Source organism: Spermophilus citellus (genome assembly GCF_964194105.1).
Source record: "Spermophilus citellus genome assembly, chromosome: 8".
Lineage (NCBI taxonomy): Eukaryota > Metazoa > Chordata > Mammalia > Rodentia > Sciuridae > Spermophilus > Spermophilus citellus.
The window spans coordinates 132,356,630-132,377,828 of NC_138189.1; the positions used below are offsets into that span (position 1 = coordinate 132,356,630).

At 39.1% G+C, this 21,199-nt stretch overlaps 1 protein-coding gene across 3 annotated transcripts in view; it reads right to left on the reverse strand.

Moving 5' to 3' along the window:
* Window positions 1–21,199, reverse strand: part of ARHGAP10 (Rho GTPase activating protein 10) — a 303,935-nt gene that overhangs the window by 42,739 nt on the left and 239,997 nt on the right. For all 3 annotated transcript variants that reach the window (XM_081302994.1, XM_081302995.1, XM_081302993.1), the window contains one exon: window positions 6,063–6,213. In XM_081302994.1, coding sequence (XP_081159120.1) covers window positions 6,063–6,213 — 151 coding nt within the window. The remainder of the gene's footprint in view (window positions 1–6,062; window positions 6,214–21,199) is intronic.

A 21,199-nucleotide genomic window follows, 5' to 3' on the forward strand; every position in this document is an offset into this window, starting at 1 on the left:
CAATCCTCAGCACTACATAAAAATAAAGAAAATAAAGTCCATCAACAACTAAAAAAATATTTTTAAAAAACAGTGGTAATTCTTCTCCCCTGCTGACAAACACTCGGTGCTTATAGCAAGGCCCCTGCTCCTTGCTATAAGGCCCTCTGGCTCTGAGAGTAATATTGAAAAGCAGTATGAGAGTGCTTACTGTGGTGCTAAACATGTTATCCACCATCACCTTCTCAACCATCCTCAGTAGCAGATACTGTCATTACCTGACTGCATTAACAGACTATATTTAAAGAGCACGACCTGTGCCTGAGAGGAGTAAGAGTACACATTCATCAGCCCAGGCTCTCTCCGTCCATTCACTCCCTGTCACCTGTCACTAGGGAAGGTGTCAGCCCTGCCCCTTCTTGTCAGGCTACCTCCTCTCGCCCTCACCTTGCTCTTGTTCTCTACTGTCTCAGGTCTTCTTTTGGGTTAGCCCCCCCACACCTGGAGCCCTTTCCCAAACACCTAAATGACTCAGTTCAAGGAAACTATAAACCTGACCCTATGTACCACAGCTCTGAGCTCCCTCCTCAGAGGTCTCTTCTCTCCCGCAGCCTGCCACCAGGCACCTGCTGCCAAACTGCTTCATATTCTACTGTCTAGTGACAAACAGGATAAAAAAAAAAATTTTTTAATAAACTTTTTAAAGGCGACGTGGTGTGGCATGATGGGGATCTTATAAAAGTTCCTTAGTAGATATTCCATTTTAGTTTCCAGTACCCTAAAAACCACTAACAAATAATAGAGGCAGAAAAACTCCAATTCTACATTCATAAGGCCTTACAGTAGCATGCTTTCTATTCTCTTGTTCCCGAGTCAAATTTAAACCAGATTCTTTCAGCCTACCTAAGGTAGTAAATTTATATCATCAGCATTACTCTTGACATGTGATACTTCAATGTTCAGTGATGATTCAAAGTACCAAATCAATATTATTGAGGCTAAAAGGACATCTATATGCGACTTTTTGTCCTACTTTATTTTTTTTTTCTACTCACCTCCTGCCCCCTGCTTTTGTACTGGGGATTGAACCCAGGGACGCTTTACCCCTGAGCTACATCCCCTGGCCTATTTATTTATTCATGTACTGTGGAGTGAACCCAGAGGTGCTTAACCACTGAGCCATAACCCCAGCACCCCCCCCTTTTTTTTTTTTTTTTTTGGAAACAGGGCCTTGCTAAGCTGCTAAGGCTGGCCTAGAACTTGTGATTCTCCTGCCTGAGCCTCCTGAGGCGCTGGGACTACAGGTGTGGGCCATTGTGCCTGGCTCCTGCTCTGATTTTGGAGACTGATCCAGATCAGGATATAATCCTACTTAGAACAGAAGGAAAGGATCACACTTGGTCGTTCATCCATCTCTCTCTCAATCCTAGTGAGCATTTTCCTTTTTGCTTATGTCTCTGTACCCTCCTCATGGTATCTGCCACGCTGTAGGACTACAATAACACATGTTCAACAAAATGTGCCGCAGTTAGCACATTCCTGATCCAAATGTTAAAAGTGCCAACCCAACGGTACCCAAGAGAGACCAACACTAGAATAATATTAAATCATGCCAATTGGCTTGCAAGATAATTTTGTTTTCAGCCCATGTGAAATCAGAGTTTTTAAAGTTGCCTAAATAAGTAAACTGTTATATCATGTACAAAAGAAGATAGGCACAGAATGCCTAATTATATACAAGAAGATACATATAAAAACCAGTCCTATAAATGCCTAGTTTGCTTTAAAATTAGACCTAGTATAAAGGGAGAGAGAGAACTTAATAAAAAATTCAGATGGTAATCCTCTTCTCCACCCCTCCCCAAACCATCGCTTAAAATTTTTTTCTGCTACTTAAGAAAAATAGCAAAGATCACTTTCTTCTCATATGACCTGATGGACTTCCCTGTATTTGAGGAAATTACAACAAACACAATAGTGTCTTTTCATAAGAGGTAGTAAAGATGCAAATTTGGGGTAGGCTAAGGAAATAAAAAATGCAGAAGGGTAAACCGAGAATGAAAAGCAAACCTTGATTTTTGAGTCATCTTCTTATCACTGAGCAACCTACCATATATTTGGCTATTTCACATCTGACTTAGACAAATCTACTCAGCTTTGACGTTCATGAGGTTATCAAATGCTCCATGAACAGAACAATATGGAGTCCACATATTAATAAAAGAAGCTCAGTATAGATTTAATAGCTGCATTCATTAAAGAAGCTAGCTAGATGCTATATCCTTTGTGGTTCATGTTAATCATCAATAAAGATCTTAAATAACTAGAATTTTAAGTTATTTTTTAAGAAGTTTAAATCATTTAATCATTCACAACATAAATAATGAGCATGCACAGTACGGATTAACACACCCAGACCAGTTAAAGGCCTTATCATGCTAAGCTTCTCCAGTTAAACTGGTCATCTCTCAACTCGGGGTGGGACTCAATGAAGCAGAATCAAAATCATGTCTCACAGCAAAGGTTTTGTCTGTTCCAGGACAACACACATTCTCAGGTTCCAGGCCTATCTTCCTGCGGCTCATGTTAACAGGCTTGCCGACTCTTCACGAATAACTTTTTGATCTACTTGACTGTTAAACTAATTCTGCATGTTTTCCAAGACTGGCTGTTTGGTACATCACTAGTTTCATACTCGGAAGAAATAACATACCACAAACCACTTCACTTGACTGTCACATGTGTAACCAAATCACAGGGATGAATATAATCTCCAGTCATGCAATTTAGTTCCTCGAAACCTGGCAGATAATCTGCCAAACTTTTAAGCAAAATCCATTTGTCATGGGTTGTACTGAGTCATACGGGGGAATGAGGACATAGCTGCATTTAAATTGCCTATCAAACTTACATCAAGTAGAAAAATTTGGAAAAATTATCAAAATTGGCCATGTGCATACTTTCACCCCAACTAGGTATACATGGGAAGAGACTTTACTATTATCAAAAGAAAACATACCAACAAAGATTACATTTTTGAAATGTTTAACTAGTGTTAAAAATTAGATTAGGGCTACTAAAAAAAATTCAGTCTCAGTAACAAGAATATGTCTTCTTTTTAAGGAGGCAGAGTTTTTAACATGCTAAATGACAGTTAATAATATGAATCATTTTTCAGTATCTTTTCCTTTTATGCTTCTTTTCAGAAAGTATATTCTCCATCTTTCTCCGTTGATCTCCCAGTATTTTTAGAGTAGGCAAAACAGTGGCAAAACAGAGACCCTTACTTATTTTATCTCTGAAATACCTCTTTTTACACAACTTGAATTTCATTAAAGCTTAACCTCAAGGTGGAGTGATAATTGTTTTAAAATTTGTTTTAAATTATCTTATGACTTCCAAGATAAAATAAAATCACTCCATGACCAAACTCATGGATTTTCCTGATTCTGACAACTTAAAAAAAAAATCAAGACTGAAATCAAGGATTAATATAAAGTTATAAACTTTTTCATAAAATACAAAACACATGATCAAACATCATCAAATAATTAACATAAAAACAGATTAAAGGGGCTGGGGTTGTAGCTCAGTGGTAGAGCACTTGCCTCGAAAGTGTGAGGCACTGGGTTCAATCCTCAGCACCACATAAAAATAAATAAATAAAAATAAAGATACTGTGTCCATCTACAACTTAAAAAAAAAACAGATTAAAGGAATTCAGTATATGGTGGTCATTTTTTCCCTTTAAAACAAATAATTTTTAAAGATTGTTACATCCAATATGGAAGCTGAGCCAAAAAAGAGGGAAAAATAAAAGTAAAAGAGGGGTGGGGTGGGGGTAGTTCCATGAAAACAGAAGAGAGATCAGTGGAATCCAGGAAGGGGATTGAGAGAGGAAGGAGGTAGGAGGAGGGATGGGAAAAAGGTAGAATTGTGGAATGAATCTGATTGAACTTTTTCTATGTACATATAGGGATATACCACAGTCAATCTCACCTTCATGTATATCCACAAGGCACTGATTTAAAAAAAAATTTAAATAGAAAAACTATAAATTTTTTAAAAACTAAATACAGGAAAAAGAATAAGGAGAGGGAGGAAGAGAAAGAAGTAATGCAGACTGAATTAGAGGAAATTATATTCCATGCTTGTTTAATTACGTCAAAATGAACCCTAATATTATGTATAACTAAAATGAATTTTTTAAAAATTAAAATATGGGGGGGAAAATGATTGTTACAGCAAGTTTGGGAGTGTAGCTCAGTGGAACAGCATTTGCTTAATACACAAGGCCCTGGCTGGAACTCTAGCACCACAAAGAAGGAAATAAAATTATCACCTAAAAACATAAAAGCTATGACTATATACCATCTTGATTTTTCCAGAAAATGTGCACTGAATACAGATTTATTTTAGCCATCAATAATTATTTAAAAAGCCAGCAACCAAAATACTAGTAACTCCCTAAATATGATTAAATATTATGATCTCATTCCTTAGAATACCCCAAAATGTAGACATGATTTTAAGATAAATGTCTTTGGGTACCTCCTTTCATCTCCTTTATGAAATAGTCAATTCTGGCTTGCTCAGGGGTCGATGAGTCAACTTGGGTCTGATTCCATTTCTTCTGGATTTTTTTCCCCTCCCACCCTCTGACATTTGCTTGCTTCTCTATTTATTAACACTTCTACCAGAGAACAGGTGTGATGCAAAAGAAGGTGCAATTCAAACCAGTCAGTTTTACTCCTTATTAGCAACTCTGTTGAGGAAGAGTGAAAAGTGAAAAAAAAAAAAAAAAAGACACCCCCCCCCCAAAAAAAAAAGCTGAGATCAGAAGCAAAAACTAATGTCTGAAGGGAAGTTCTGAAATGAAAAGTTGATTTTAATGATTCATATCCCTTCCTCAGAAAAATAACTATCTGGGTGTAAAACTAATATTTGTCTCATACGCACAGGCTGTAGGCCATTTAAAAGAACACCAGAAGGTCTCAGTCCCCCAGTGCTACTATAGGGGACATTCTGGGTCTCCCTACAGATTCTTCTGAGTCATTTCCTTGCATGGATGTTTGGATATTAACTCTTTGGCTATTTGAATTTGTAGCTGCTTATGATTCACATTCTCATCATCCCCTTCTTCCCTTTGAAAATCATCCCATACATCCAAACCAATATGACCTCAGTAGTTCAAAAGGCGAATAAATCAAAGATAGTTTTTAAATGTGTGGGGGGGTGGCTAGTTTCAGATTCAGGAAATGGCCTCAAAGTGGTTACAGTCCCTTGACAAGAGTCAGTTTCAGGCCTACAGGTAAAAACTCAGGCTTTGGGACCAGGATTTTCTTGTTCTCCACAGAGAGAATCACATGATTACAAAGCACCAACTGGTGGCCGCTACATGGCTCAGTCTTGTTTGGCATGGAACATGGAAAATTCGTATTTCCAGGCTCTCTTTAAAAACGGAGTGATCTGGCATTACTGAGATAATGTGGCAACATAGTAAGGATTAGCTGGGATAGGGAAGCTTGGATGGGTCCTGAGAATCACTATTTGCAAAGTCCCATTGCAGCCTAGTCCACTTGGGTCGATCTGCCACCTGCCATATGACAATTAAGAACTCTGCCTTAAGAGACAGCCAGGCAATTGGGGTAAGTAAGGTACAAGAGCCATGAAACCCCAGTGCCGTGGTGGCCTGTGCCTTTAATCTAGAGGCATTTAACATTAGACTCTTACCAGCTCCTCACATAAAAGATCAGCTTTAATTTTAGTTCCCCTCCCATTTGTCTCAGGGTTATGTAACCTCACAGGAGGTCACACAAGTCTCCCAAAAAAGAAATTTAAGCTGTCTTTTAAAAATAAAAAAAGAAAGAACCGTGTATAACAAAGACAAACACAGAAATGAAACTTGCATTTTTCTCCCTGACAAAACAGCTTCACCCTCCCTGTTAATCTCAAAAATTATAATCTTAAGGGAAAAATAAATGAAAACACAGAGGACAGAAAGCTGTGGCCTGCCCTGAGGACATCCGATATGCTATACTCTCAAAGTGCCGGCAAGCAGAAAAATATAATGAACGTCTTACCATCTTCCAGCTCAAGGCATAGATTATAAACAGCCACGGGTCTCTTGGTCCTCTGGCCTTGCCTCTTGGACTGCCTTGGTGGAGCGTTTGGGGGTGAAGCCGACAGGCAGATGGGCTCAGGAAATGTGGTGTCAGGCGAGGTCCGAAAAATCTGCCATCAAAGCATAAAAGACATCGGTTGTTGTCCATGAACAGAAACCTGTGTATTGCTACAGCAAACCAGCATCCAACAACATTTGATTTGGAATTCAGTCACAATAGAGCAAAGCCAAAATCCATTCCTTCAAAATTTGGGGAATAGGTCAGAAACCTTTTACTTTTTTAAATAGAAGGTTTCAAAAGAAAAATTCTCATTAAATACAAACAGCAAACCATATTTCCAAATTTTCCAAATATTTCCAAATTTTCCCCTAACACTAAGCAAAACAAATTATTTTTACCAGGAATAGACAACACCATAGCTCTCCACTCCTAAAGGAAGTAGCCAGTTTACAACACCAAAAAAAAAATCCCATTAAATTTTCAGAGGGTTGTATTTATGCCAAAATGCTGGTCTCGATTTTTTTTCAAACTACACAAACAGAAACATCCGACTGCAAATATTTTTTACACGTTTAAAAATAGCCTGTGCTTATGAAATTACCTTTCTGGATTCCTATTTACATTTTGCATAAAATGTTTTGTAGATTTTATTAATTCATTTAATCCCCTCCAACTTCTCTTAATAATTTCCCCTTCCATTGATGAAACCTAGAACACTAGCACCTTGATTTATGTACAGTGTGGTTCATAGATCAGCAACAATAACATTAATTAAAATGTGCTGCTTCTTTACTTAGCAATTTTTTCCCCTTTGGAGCAAAGTAATAAGTGCCATAAAGGAAAGTCTATCATACTGAGATGATTTATGATAGACCTTGCTTGGCTTCCAACAACACTGGACACCCTTCAGCCTTCAGAAAGAAATAAAATATATCAGAGACATCCACCCAATAGACACTGCATCTGAGAACAGCTTACATTCCTCAGGTGGAATGGCAGAAAGCCATTCAGCCAGCTTATAACAAAACATAAACATAAAACTCATGATAAAAGGCACCTCACAAATATCCCAGTGTTGTAAGGAAATAATCACTTATTCATTTAATGAAAACAGGCACATGACCTGTGATAAGAATGAAGGTATCACTTACACAGGGGCAGGATGTTTAAAAACTAATAATGATGGAGTTTTAATTGCATGATCTGAAAGTTCTCACCTAAAAACTATTATGTACCAATAAAAATAAGCAATTTTAACAGAGCATTTGCTTTATAGTACCACACTGCCCCCTCATGTGTAAATGGAATAAAAAAATGCTATAAATTACTGTGGACAAATATTTGCTAGTGAAAATCTAATTTATTGCTCCAACTGATAACCTGCTAACACCGTATTTCCACGGCAGCCATGTTCCAATAGGGCACTCTGGCAAATAGCAAACGACTTATCTGCCTTAAACATCCTCTGCTGCCTACACAACTGTCCATGGCTGGACTTACAGCCATCTGCCATTGTTCGAGTTAAACAAAGTTGAGTGGTGGGAAAGTGAGGGCAATTCAATGAGAAGAAAGTGTGAACAGTGAAGGAGAGAGATGGCTACATAATTCCTCTGAAAGAAAATGGCACCTGTGACCAAAGTCCTGGACTTATCTATGCTTGGCTTTTACAAACATGTCAGATGCCTCTGGGAGATAATCAGAATAGGAAAGCAGATAATACACGGATCCAGGACATCCAAAGCATCAATAAGCCCTAGAAAAATTAGCAGGACTTTCTGGAAGATCATGCTGAGATGGCACATGCTAACCTCTTCCTCCTCCTGCACTTTGGGATAGAAGTATCTGGGGAAAAGGTGAGGGAGTGAGGTGTGGAGGTAGCTCCAGTCTGCAGAGCCAGGCTGTGCAGGACTGTGACTAACATTCCCAGGAGACGGATCCGAGTCCTTCCTGGTTCCTCAGTCCAGAACCCAGGACTGGATCCAAACTCAGCTGGTCTCCAGAAGACTCCAGGAGCTGTTTAGTTTATACCAGGATATCTGGGAATGGGGACTAGACTTTGGGTTGTTGTGTTCTGTTTTCTTTGGTTTACATTTTAAAGCTCCCAGGTCATTCTTTTGTGTAGCCAAGGCAAAGGAACACTGATTTGAACAGTCATTTCACAGCTGTCTTGGATTAATTAAAGTCAAAATCAGAATACCAGAAAAATGATTTAAAAAAAACTGTCACTGAGCATAATCAATTTGTTGGATCATCCCACGTTGGTTAGGCATACCATAGTTCAAAGATTCTAACCACCAACCACCACCTCAATATGGTCCGTATGCCATCAGCATCACAGAGAGCTACACTGTTACGCAAATTAGTACAGGTAACTAAGTCACAGATGCTCCCTGGAGACAGTGCTGTCCTGGCTTTGAAGTGTCATCAGCTTACTTATAATTCTTAACACAGTATGTAAGTTCTCATGTGTATGAGGAAGACATCACACCTACATCTTGAGCTATGATAGGGATTAAATAAGGTAATGCTTACAAAATATTCGGTGTAGCAACCAGAATACATGGTACCTATCTCTATTAGTGATATCATCACTTACAGGAAATAATAAAAAAATTCTGATCCTCATTATTCTGCTCACTACTTATTTTTTAAGGTCTTGAATATTCTCCAAATTCAATGATCTGAGCCAAATTATTCTAAAGTGTTCTGGAAAAGAACATGAAGCAGTGAGCTAAAGGAAAGTAACAAATAGGGCATATTTCATGATCCCTAAGTCAGCTAGGACAAAAGGGGTGTTTTGTCTCTAAATTTTTAAGTTTATATATTTTTTGTACTTAATACATTTAACATTTAATAAATACCTATTGAGTGCAGACTTACTTAAAAGCACTTGGAACACTCTTAACACACTCTGAGGTTAAGTTCCATTCCCCACACTCCACATAAGAAAAGTTCAAAACTTAACCAATCAGTCCAAGGCTCTCAACTGATTCCCAAGCCCTTGATGACAAACTAAAAAAATTATAGTTTATGACACAAATTTTAATTGTTGTTGGCGGGGGGGGGGGGGGCGGGAATCACCAGCTGGTATTGTTTCACATCTGTTCAGAAAAAGTGACACTGGGGAATATGGTCACAAGCCCACCAGGCTGCACCAGGCTTTTCCAGATGCTCTAGGAACACACAAGCTTTCAGCATACTGTCGTCAATTCTAAAGTCTGTTTGTTTGGGTTTTCCTAAGCTATAAAGCTCCATATTCTCTTGGGAGTTTTCTCCAGCAATGATTTTGAAGGACACTCTTTTTACCTCTAGAACAAGGAGGAAACATTAAAACTATTAACTTTAAAATGTGCGCCCATTTTCTGGCAATCAGATTCTAGAAGTCAGCCTTTAGCTTGCTTTATTCTACACTGTCTAGATGTATGCCATCCCTAAAGTCAATAGAGTTCCCAGTTCTAGACTGCCCAGATGCAAATTCCTCTTATCACTCAGACCTCTGAGCTGCTTTCCTCTCCCCGGACTTCCTAGCATCCTGCCTCTCCCATTCCCTTTATTTGAGGGCAGATGAAAACATCTTAAGCAATACCAAGAAGAAAGACATCAAGTCTATGCTAAACTTTTTTCTTTTCAGGGTAAAATCTTCACACATCTACCTATTCACAACAAAAGAAAAACTCAAGCCAAACAACCTAATGACAAAAAACAGAGCTCCATGCGTAGGTGTGTCAGGTAAGGAAGCGCCTGCTTCTTCAGGTCTCCGAAGAGTGCCAGCACAAACAGAAGTCTGGCACCGCTGCTCACAGTCTCAGAATCCTCAGATGCAACACAATGGATGTACATGCCCATGGGACTCAGCCACATGTACACATCCCTTTGCAAACCCTTCATGCCCTGTCACCAGGGGCCCCATGTGGCTACGACTACATCACTTTTGCCAGAAACACGTTGCAGATAACAGGAAATAAGGATGGTCTCCAAAAATTCTGCACTGGTACCCAACTCAAACCTGCAGAATTTGATTCAACTGAATTACTAGTGTGGATGATGGAAATTAAGGGCAGATAAGGACATTGTTTTTTGCAAAAATATTTCTACAAAAGAGTTCACTGGTCTTTGCTGTGATAAGAAGATTGTCAAGATGTTTGTGTACTCCTGGCATCTCTAAAAATGGCAAGTGCAAAAACTTTGGATACTTGCAATATGTCCCCTCCCCCATACCAAGTCCCTGACTTCTATAGATTTCAACCAGATTTCCTGACTCCACTACACATGTCTCAGTCACTGGGGTACACTGCCTATAATACCACCATATTAAGCCCCATTCATCTTATGTCCTCATTGGTGATGTCCTATCTCACAGAACTATGACACCATAAGCAGACAGGGGTGGATCCAGAAGATAGCTGGATATCAATTCAAACACACTAAAGCAAACTTTTAACAAAAGAAAGAATGATGGAAAATCAAACATTCGATCTTATTTCTAAAAGGCATAATTACAAAGTGGTTGAATATTACTTTTAGTTTCAGAGTCTACAGTGTGTTTAGACAAATATGCATCACTTTGGGGTTGTGCAACAAAGTTGGCTCCAAGGTAACCTGAACTTGTATTGACGACCTCACTTCAGAGTTTAGGTACTATGTCAACATTACAGAGACCACTGAAAATCTGTTTCTAACTGTCTGTCCTCGAGTCAGCACTACCCCTTGACTAAATATGGGTCTATTCTGGAACATGTCACTAAAACTGATAATAGAGACTGACAGCGAAATACCAGTTGGGTTGAGGCTTGAGGCTGGAAAGATTTGTGTTGGTTCTGTTTCATTACAACTCAAAATTTCATAGCTGGAAAGTATCATGGATATCACTTCGGCCAACCCCTTTATTTCACAGTTAAGCTGAGTCTAAAGATTTGCTCATACTCATACCACTAGACAGTGCCTGACTCGGTTCCTACCAGACCACGGCTTCAATGTCAACCACTTCTTGTCTTACTGGCTCAGACCCTTTCTCTCCAACAAAGCATGCTTCATGCATGTACAGCTGACCCTCTGAACCCATGGGTACCATATCCATGGATCCAGTCTACTGTAGAGGGAAAATATTCAGGGGAAAAAATTGCCACTGTACTAAACATGTACATTTTTTACATTATTCCTTAAACTGTACAATATAACTATATATTGTTTACATTATAATAGGTCTCATAAGTAAAATAGATTGTTAAAACTGTACAGGAGAATGTGTGCATATTATATGTAAATATGACACCATTTTATAAAAAGGGACTTGAACATACATGGATTTTGGTACCTTGGGGGATCCTGGAAACAATCCCCCATGGATGCCAAAGGAGAATGTGCTTCGTCTTCTGAGGAGACCTTGTTCAACTGGTACAATTCCTCAAAGAGCTTTTATATGTACTTTAGGTCCCTGGGACAGAAAGTGGAGTATGTTAAGAATCCTGTTTGGATTCCTGTTGACACCTGTCAGTAGGGGCCCTTTCGGCCGTCACAGGAGATTGGAGAGGGACAGCCAGGAAGTTAGAGAAGGAAAAACAAGGGACATTCCTATTTCTATAGTCATTCATCTCACAGACCCACGATTTGGAAAAATAACTTCAGGTTTGAAATTTACAACTTAAAAAAAATAAAAACAAGACAGAACAAAGAGCAGCACACACTTTTTGGAATGTAAAAAGTTGGTAGAGTTCTTGTTTTCCTTTCCAATTTTTTAGGTTTAACAGACATTTTCAAACCCATGCCCAAGTCCCAGGGGAAACTTATTTCTGTAGCATTCACACAATAGTGACACTGACTTTAGTTTTTACCTTAGAGGTTTGTAAACAACTTTTATCAATCAGACTTTTTAAATGGTACAAACTCCAGAACTACCTACTCAAAACATAGGCATTTTCAGTGACATTACTAGGATGCCCTGACAGTGTTCAGTAAAGACCAGAGAAGGGAATTTTAATAAATAGCCGATAATATGCTGAAAACCAAACAGCAATTTTCACAAGATAAAATTTTTCTCCCAATCTATACAAGGAAACCTCTCCAGATTAAGCCAAAGCCACATCACTCTTATACACATGGTAAGAACATACATTCCCAATTACAAAATGTTCTTTTCTGATTTGCAAATCTTTTAAGAACATTCCAGGTGCAATTTTAGCCATTTGCACCTGCAAACATTTGGGAAGCGCAGCAGACACTTTCCAAAGTCAGAAGAAGCCACTTTGCTAAACACAGCTGCATCTTTGGCTTTCATAACTCAGAAGTGTCTACAAATATCCTTCCCAGAGCAAAAAGTGAATGCCTAGCTAGAGTGCTTCCTCAGTGCATCCTTTGCTCACTTGCAAACTAGAACTTCACATTTCAGCAGTGAAGGTCTAGGATAACATTAACAAAATATGCTCTACATCAACCATCAGACACGCTGATGGTTGTCCTTCCTCCTTCAGTTCTGGTCACAACCTCTCTTGAGGTTCATTCTTCTTTTTCATTCTCTTTCTAGGCCTTAAGGCTCTCTTGGAAGCCACCAGGTCCTGACAGCAGCACAGATGATGGAACACAGGCAGCCTACCATTTGCAGCCCCAAAGACCTGGGGGACCCCAAGGAGAGAAAACCACCAATCTCCAGTCTCGTGTGAGCTCTGATAAAAAGAATCGTCTTCAAGTGTCACTTGAGAAACTTTCAACTGAATAGAAGGAAACACATTGAGAACAGACTGACCCATCACCTCACACAACTGTCAAGGTGACCCATATTTTCCTTTAGGTATACAAGTCACGACATTTTGGTCATTTAGATCCAGGGTGGAATAATTAGTTCCCTAGAAAGAAAAACTAAGCCATGCAACTATTAATTCTCCAAAAGGAAATGTCTGAATTTTAATTACAGTGAGGAAAACATCTGCTGAGGGCACATATAGGTATCTGTCAGAAACCTTCTCTAAGTACATATGCCTGCTGCTATGGCCCACATATTTAAGATATAATACAACACTCATTTCTGCCACCAATAAAATGCCTTAAAGCAAGACCACGTTCTGAACGTGGTCAACAGTGGTACTTTACAGGAGGCTGCACTGGTGTGGGAGTGGAATGGAATATCATAGGTCTTTTAAATTAATCTCCATGTCTACAATTTATGGGAATAATTAGACTTTTCTTTTTTAAAGTAAAACCCTATTTATATCACAAAGGTGATAACTAATATACATTACATGCCTTGTAGAAATGTTCAAAAATGCAAAAGAAGTCTTAAAAGAAGATTATAAAAACCACCCACTATCCCACACAGAAGTATTTTAAAATTTTGTTGGCTATTCCTCAGGGTATTTTTTTCCTTTGTGATATTCTGTCTCAAAGAATAACATGGCTAATCAATTCTGTATAACTATGTAAGGAACTCGGGCTCCTAGAGTTACCAGTGACCAACCCCCAATTATACCTGAGATGTGATTTTGCTATATACATCTATGAAGACTAAGTTTTGGGGCAAGATTTGATTTCCAAATATTTTAGGACTCAGCTAGACTTTATCATCCACTTAGGGGTTTTAAAAATATTCATGAATGTATTTTAAAAATATTCCAAACAGCTCACCATTCCAATCCTTGCTCCTGCCAACCTACCTGTTTGGGAAACTCACACATCCAGGAACCAGATACCAGCCTCCCCTTTCATGTAAATGCACAACTCATTTTAAAAAGTCTCAAATATGATGCAAAGTATAAACTTTACCTAGTTCCTGAACCTCAAAAGAAATGACAGCTACTGCTTAGATTCTTGGCCTGTTCAGCACTTTGGAGCTTGCTGCTGCTCTATCATGGTAGCTGTGTTTGAAGAGCAAAAGGGAATATTTTGCTCAGCGGACCTTACCTCACCCATGTCTAGGACCAGCTTTGACACAAAGATTTCAAACCCGATGAGGGGTGAACTGGAGCATTGTTAAGGTACATTCCTTTAGCTGGAAGGAAAGAGAACAGTCGGAATAAAACAGCCACAGAACCACAGAGGAGAACAAAAGTTCTTCATCTAAACTGCTGTTAACATCCTAATAATCCAGCGTCTGGCACTCACATCAATGGGTCATACATGCTTACCTTTGTCTTGGGAAGCAGTTCAACACTGTTATCATTATCAGTAGATAAGCACATTAAGATGTTCACATAATTTAAATCCCAGCTCATAATTGTAGAAGAGGCAACAGTCAATGTTCAAACTCAAGTAAGAGTTTGCTGAGGAGTAGAATTTTCAAGGGAAATCTGCTAATGGATCACTAATTACAAAGAGAAAATAGGTATATTTACAATCAAGAAATCTAGCACCATCTATGGCAGTTTTGAAACATGACCACAAATTCTTTGACACTTTTTTTTTTAATCTGGGGTGGCATCAAAACTTCCCCCCCACACACCCCTGAATCTAAGCAGACTCATGACTGCTTCAATATCATCCCATAAGAAAGTGAAATATAGGACTTCTGGTCATAAGCCTGTAGCCTCCCCTTTGTTTTCTAGGACTCACTTGAAATCCCACAGCAGCCATTTTTGTGAGGAAGCCCATACTACATGAAGATGACGTGTAAGTACCATGCTTAACCATCCCAGGGGAACCTAGTGTCTGAGTCAGCCTAGCACCAGAGCTGAGTACAGAAGTCTTCAGAGGACTCCAGTCCATAGTCATTCAAGACTTCTCAGCTTAGGCCCCAGACACAGAGCAGAGACAAGCTCCCCTCACTTGCACTGTCTGAATCTGTCTGTACAATCATAATAACGAAACTGGTCCTTTTACAACAGTAAATTTGAAGTCTTTAGCTACACTATGATAAATAAGCAGAAAACCACCTTCACCAAACTACCTTCACCGATAATTAAACAAGCCAGTATCAAGTGCCTCCTGCATGATGCCCAGAGAATCAACGTCATTTATATACCTCCCTAAAATACATAGTCAATCTAATCATGAATACCCAAATGAAAGATCACTTTATAAAACAATTTCCCTTTCCACTTCAAAAGTGCCAATGTCATGAAAGACAAAGACTCAGAAACTACTTGAAAGGGAAGGACACTACAGAGACATTACAATTATTAAACCCAATGCATCATCCTAGGTTAGACTCCAGACTGGGGAGATTTTTCTATAAGGATATCATTGGAGGACAGGTGAAACATGAACATGGACTCCCACAGTGAAGCTGTGTTACTCAGACATTTATGCACCTACCAACCACCTAGAGGACTTACTAAAAAGCAGATTCTGAGCTCAGGAAATAAAATCAGAATTAATAAATGTAATGGCATCAAATTAAAAAGCTTCTGCCCACAAAAAGAAACAATTAAGAGTGTGAATAAAAAGCCTATGGAGTGGGAGAAAATCTTTGGTAGCTACTCTTTCAACAGAGGAATAATACCTAAATTATAAAGAACTAAAAATGCTTAGCACCAAAAGAATAAGTCCAATTAACAAATGGGCAAATGAACTATACAATCATTTCTCAAAAGAAGAAGTATAAAAGGAGAACAAATATATGAAAAAAATATCCAACATCTTTAGCAATTAAGGAAATGCAAATCAAAACAACAGAGATTTCATTTCACTCCATCTAGAATGGCAGGCATCAAGAATACAAATAATAATAAATGCTGGTGAGGATATGGAGAAAAATACTTACTTACACATTGAGGATGGGATTGGAAGTTAGTACATGCACTATGGAGACCCACATGAAAGTTCCTTGAAAGACTAGGCATGGAAACATATGACCCAGCCACACTACTCCTTTATTCCAACCCTAAAGAACTAAATCCAGCATACTATAATGATACGTGCAACCATGTGTTCACAGCAGCACAATTCACATAGACAAGTTATGGAATCAGCCTAGGTCTCTTTCAACAAATGAATGTACAGAACAGCAGGGGACAGGGATTGTGAGAGGAAAGGTGGAAAAGGGGAAGTATGGGATTATTAATAAGACCAAATTATGCTAAGTGTGATTCAAATATGCCACAATGAAGATTATATATAATAAATTCATCGATTAAAGAATGCATATTCACATTTAACACATCTGTAGCAGGGCCTAGTAATCTTCTTTACTTCTAAAAAACTTCCCAGTTAATTAAATGTCAACGTGTTGGATTACAAGCCACATCTGGAGTCATGATTGATAATATTGCATCCACATCAAATTTCCAGAATTTGTCCTTGATTTTAGGAGACACATGCTCAAGTATTTAGGCATGAAGGGTCATGATGCAAGGGAACTTAGTCTCAAGTATCTCAACAGCAAGAGCAATAAGGATTGTTCTATGTAGGGAATACAAATGTTTACTTAAGTTTTCTGTTAGCTTGAAAATTTTCCTAAGAAAAACTTGAAAAAGAAAAGGTATGCAAGTTATATGAACAACCACACAAGGTAGAAAATTTTACTTCAATGACACAAATGAGGAAACAGATGGGTAAAGAGATTAAATAACCAGTACACGATCATATATATTACTAGTAAAGGGTTCCAAGGTCATAAAGTTAAGCAGAATGTTCGTTGCTATTAAAATACACTGTGGCCTTGGGAGAATAACTTCTCTAAGGCCTCAGTTTGCTGAGAGTTACACCAGACCAGATGGGTTGTGGCACCTCATGCTCTTAACCCAGGTGCCACCTTCAATTACCATACTCCTCATGCTCTTAACATCATGCTCTTAATCCAGGTGCCATCTTCAATTGCCATACTCCTCCTCACAGGCCTTATTAGGACTTCATGCTCCCTCTACTTCCATGGTAGAATAAAAGGAGAATGGCAAACATTTATAAAAACTGTACTGTATAACTAAGACCAAACCACAGAAATCTATGAAGTTTTGAATTAGTTAACTATAGAAAATGTAATATCAAAAATTTTTGATATTACAGCTTAGGGGTAGAGTGCTTACCTACCTAGCTTGTGCAAGACCCTGGGTTCAAGCTCCAGAACCACCAAAAGAAAAAAATTAAAGTTGGAAAATTAAGCACATATTCATTCTAAGAAATAGTATGCCCTGTTTCACATACCAGAAACTTAGGGTTTATAAGAGCAGACTTGAAATTTTATTATGAAAGGAATGGTAACCACCTAGAAAGGACAACCCCAAACCAGCACAGGTTCACCAGGAACATGCAAGTTAACTTCTTTTGGTACAGGGTTTCCAGGTAGGGAAACAAATCAAAATTCTGTGAATGGAAATTCCAACAAGGCTTTTAAAAGTGTCATTCATGATATCCTTATAAATAAAAGTGAAGAAATACAGCAAGGATCAGATCATCTTAACATTTTTCATCTCAGGACCTTTTTACATTGTTAAAACTTGTTGAGGACCCCAAATAATTTTTGTATATGAATTACATTTATTAACTTTAACTCTGAAACTGAAAACAAATTTTTGAAAATATATTCATTAATTAAAAATAAAGCTATCATTAGCCAAGTGCAGTGGCACATGCCTATAATCCCAGCAGCTCAGGAGGCTGAGGCAGGAAGATCGCAAGTTCAAAGCCAGCATCCACAATTTAGCAAGGCGCTAAGCAACTAACTCAGTGAGACCCTGTCTCTAATAAAATACAAAATAGGGTTGGGGATGTGGCTCAGTGGTCGATTGCCCCCGAGTTCAATGCCTGGATCACCCCCCCCCCAACAAAAATAAAATAAATAAATAAAGCTATCATTTTATTTTATTTTTTCATATTCCAGGGCTCAGATCTTACTGTCTTTCAAAATAATGTGCTATTATTGAAAAGACAAACATGAAGATAAGTGACACATAAGACTAGAAAACTATATCCACAGGTATTTGATTTTTTTATTCTAATTTGTTATGTAAAGCAGCAGAATGCATTACAATTCATATTACATATATAGAGCACAATTTTTCATATCTCTGTTTGTATACAAAGTATATTCACACCATTCGTGTCTTCTTCATACACGTACTTAGGATAGTGATGTCCATACCTCATTCTACCATCTTTTTTTTTTTTTTTTTTTACCTCCTTACCCCCTCTCCCCTACCTAAGAGCCTGCCTAATCTTCCCATGCTCCCCCTCCCAATGTTAAAAACATTAACAATATTTTTTATGAAAGATAACTATTTTCTAAAACAAGAATAATTTAGTGGGAAGAATGGCATTGTTTTTATACTTTGTGGATCTCTTTCCTGTTTGACCTACTGGAAGACAGCTGCATTCTCCTATGTGCTTCTGCATTCAACACGTCCAGAAAATGCCACTCTACAACTGTAGAGCAAAAAGGCAGTTATCATAAAAATAGCATTCACCTCACAGACTCCTGCAAGGATCACAGGGAATATCCAGTTCACACCTGTTGGATCCCGAACTTAGATGCAGATAGTATTAGCTGATTATCAAGATTAAAGATATCATCCCCAAAGGACCCTCTTCAGTAGAGAAACATCCAGATGAAGGCTTCGCAATCTCGGCACTACTGACATTTAGGCCTAATATTCCATTGTAGAGTAACTGCATTGTGGGTGTTCAGCACTGTCTCTGGCCTCCAGATACCAACAGCAACCCCAGAACCAGTCCTAACAACCAAAACACGTCTCCACATCATGTTTGGTCCCCTTAGGGGCCAAACTGCTCATGGTTGAGATCCACCACCCTAAACCTGGAGAAATGTTTCTAGAAGTTCGCCTCAGGGCTCTAGTTCAGTATTTATTAGCATTGGCCTGGTTTTCATTCAGATGACATGAAACAGGGGACACACTGAATAATTTCCTAAGCAAGAAATGTGTCCAAAAAGCTTTCAACAGACCAGCAAAAGATCCAATGGGGGAAAATGTTTTTTAACAAGCAGCTATACAAGAACAGTATGGGAGATGTGTGCCTCAGGGGTAGAAAGGAGAAAGTCAACATGGACAGGAAGCCCGGATCCAGGCCCCTGTAAGTCGTGATTGGCTGCTTGACATGGTTTTAGACAGAAATGAAGCAGAGCTTAGAGGAAGAGGCTGACCATTGCTGCTCCTTCTCCACTGGACCACACTCAGGGTTACACGCAATCCTGCAACGAGGGGGACACTGAGAAACAGAAGTGGCTTCAAAAAGTGTGCCCAGGAAGGTGGGAAGTTGAAAACTAAGTTATAAACCTCAAAGATCTAGAAAGAAATCCAGCAAGCCACAGTACTGATGATTTCTAATTTATAAAAATGGCATCACATAGAAGAGGCATAACCTTTTATTCGAGCCCAGAGGTTAAAGCCAGAGATAATGGACTGAGAATATAAGTTATATGTCCACTGAACACAAGAGAAGGGTTGAAAAACAACAAACCAAAAATAACTTCTGAATTGTTGAAATGACACAGCCCTTGGGCAAGTTAGTTTGGGAGAGAGTAGCTTCGGGATCACCAAAGTTTTACAACTAAGGCCGGGAGCTTTCAAAGAGGTTCATATATGTGTGCAACACTTGAAAACATTGACCCATGAAATCTGAGAGCCAGAAAATACATACCTGTCCCCAAAAGATAATCTCACCAAACTATTTAAACAAAGTGACTCACTCTTCTCACTAGGGAGCAATCCCATCAAGTGGATCAGTCACCCTTTTCAGCAATGGAGGGTAACCCTCTCCTGACCTTGGATAAATACCCTATGTATATCACTGGAACCTGAGCTCCTCTTCTTCTGATTATATCCACAGATGACAGTGTTAACATGCTGCAGGGGTGACCCTGATTGTTTTAGGAAGGAATTAATTCCATCTTCATCGTCTTTTTTTTTCTTTTCTAATTTTCTCTTTCCAAAAAAAAAAAAAAAAAAAAAAAAACCCTGTCAGATGCTAACAAGTACACAAAAAGGTTTTGCAAACTGTGACCATTTCATTATGCATATTCATTATAAAATAAAGGTGGGCAGACACCCACCGCAGTAAGCTTGGTCCAGACCTGCCTCGTTGACCTGCACAGGAGCTTGGGCCCAAGGTAGGCCTAGGTCCACCCCGTCACCAGCAGATAGCAGTTGTTTGGCGTAGGACTGCCTCCACCCACAGACAGACACCTGCCAGAGCTCAGGCTGGACGGATCCGCCTGGATAACCTGCTCAGATGCCAGCACTCAGGGTAGGCCCGGGTTCATCCCACCACCAGCAGATACCCACCAGAGCTCAGGCTCGACCCAGACCCGCATTCTGACCTGTGCGGGAGCCAGGGCCAAGGGTAAGGTTTGGTTAGCCCAACACCACCACCACCCAGGAGCCCAGGTCTAACCCACTTCCATCTTGAGACACTGTAGTCATTCCCATAGCCTTCCCCATGCAGTAGCATCTACCTTGACACAAAAGACAGGGCTTAGAAGCAGCTGCATCTTGGAGCAGGCATCTCAAAGCCAGTGGAAGCCCCGCCCTTTCAGCCCCATCACTGAAAGATATTGGATCCACTTTGGGGCACCTCCACTGCTATCTCAAGTTATATCCTGCTATTGCTGCCACCTCCTATAGTTGCAGTAGCATCCATCCCGGGACACAGGAAGGGTCTGAAAGCCCAACACCAAGGTGAGGTACAGATAATCTGCACAGAAACTATAAGATTATAGGGTAGAAACTGTAATACCTCAGATCCACACTGCAAAAAAGGAAATCACATAGACAATGAATAAACAAGGGAGAAGAGTACCCTAAACAAACCAGGACACTACAATAATGGAACCCATGGGCAGCAAAGTTGATGCAATGTCAGAGAAGGAGTTCAGAATGTTCATAATTAAAATGATCTGTGAATTAAAGAATGACCTAAATAAGCAAACACAGGAAAAAATTGATCACTCAAACAAAGAGAAGAGAGCAACTACAGGCAACAATTGATGACACCAATAAATAGATAAGGGAGCAAATACAGGCATCTATTGATCACAATAACAAAGAGATAAGGGAGCAAACACAGGTAGCAAAAGATTACTTCAAGAAAGAGATGGAGATTCTGAGAAAAAAAAAAAAAACAATAAACCAAATACAAAACTCAATAGAAAGTATCACTAACAGACTAGATCACTTGGAAGACAGAACGCCCAATAATGAAGACAAAGTATATAATCT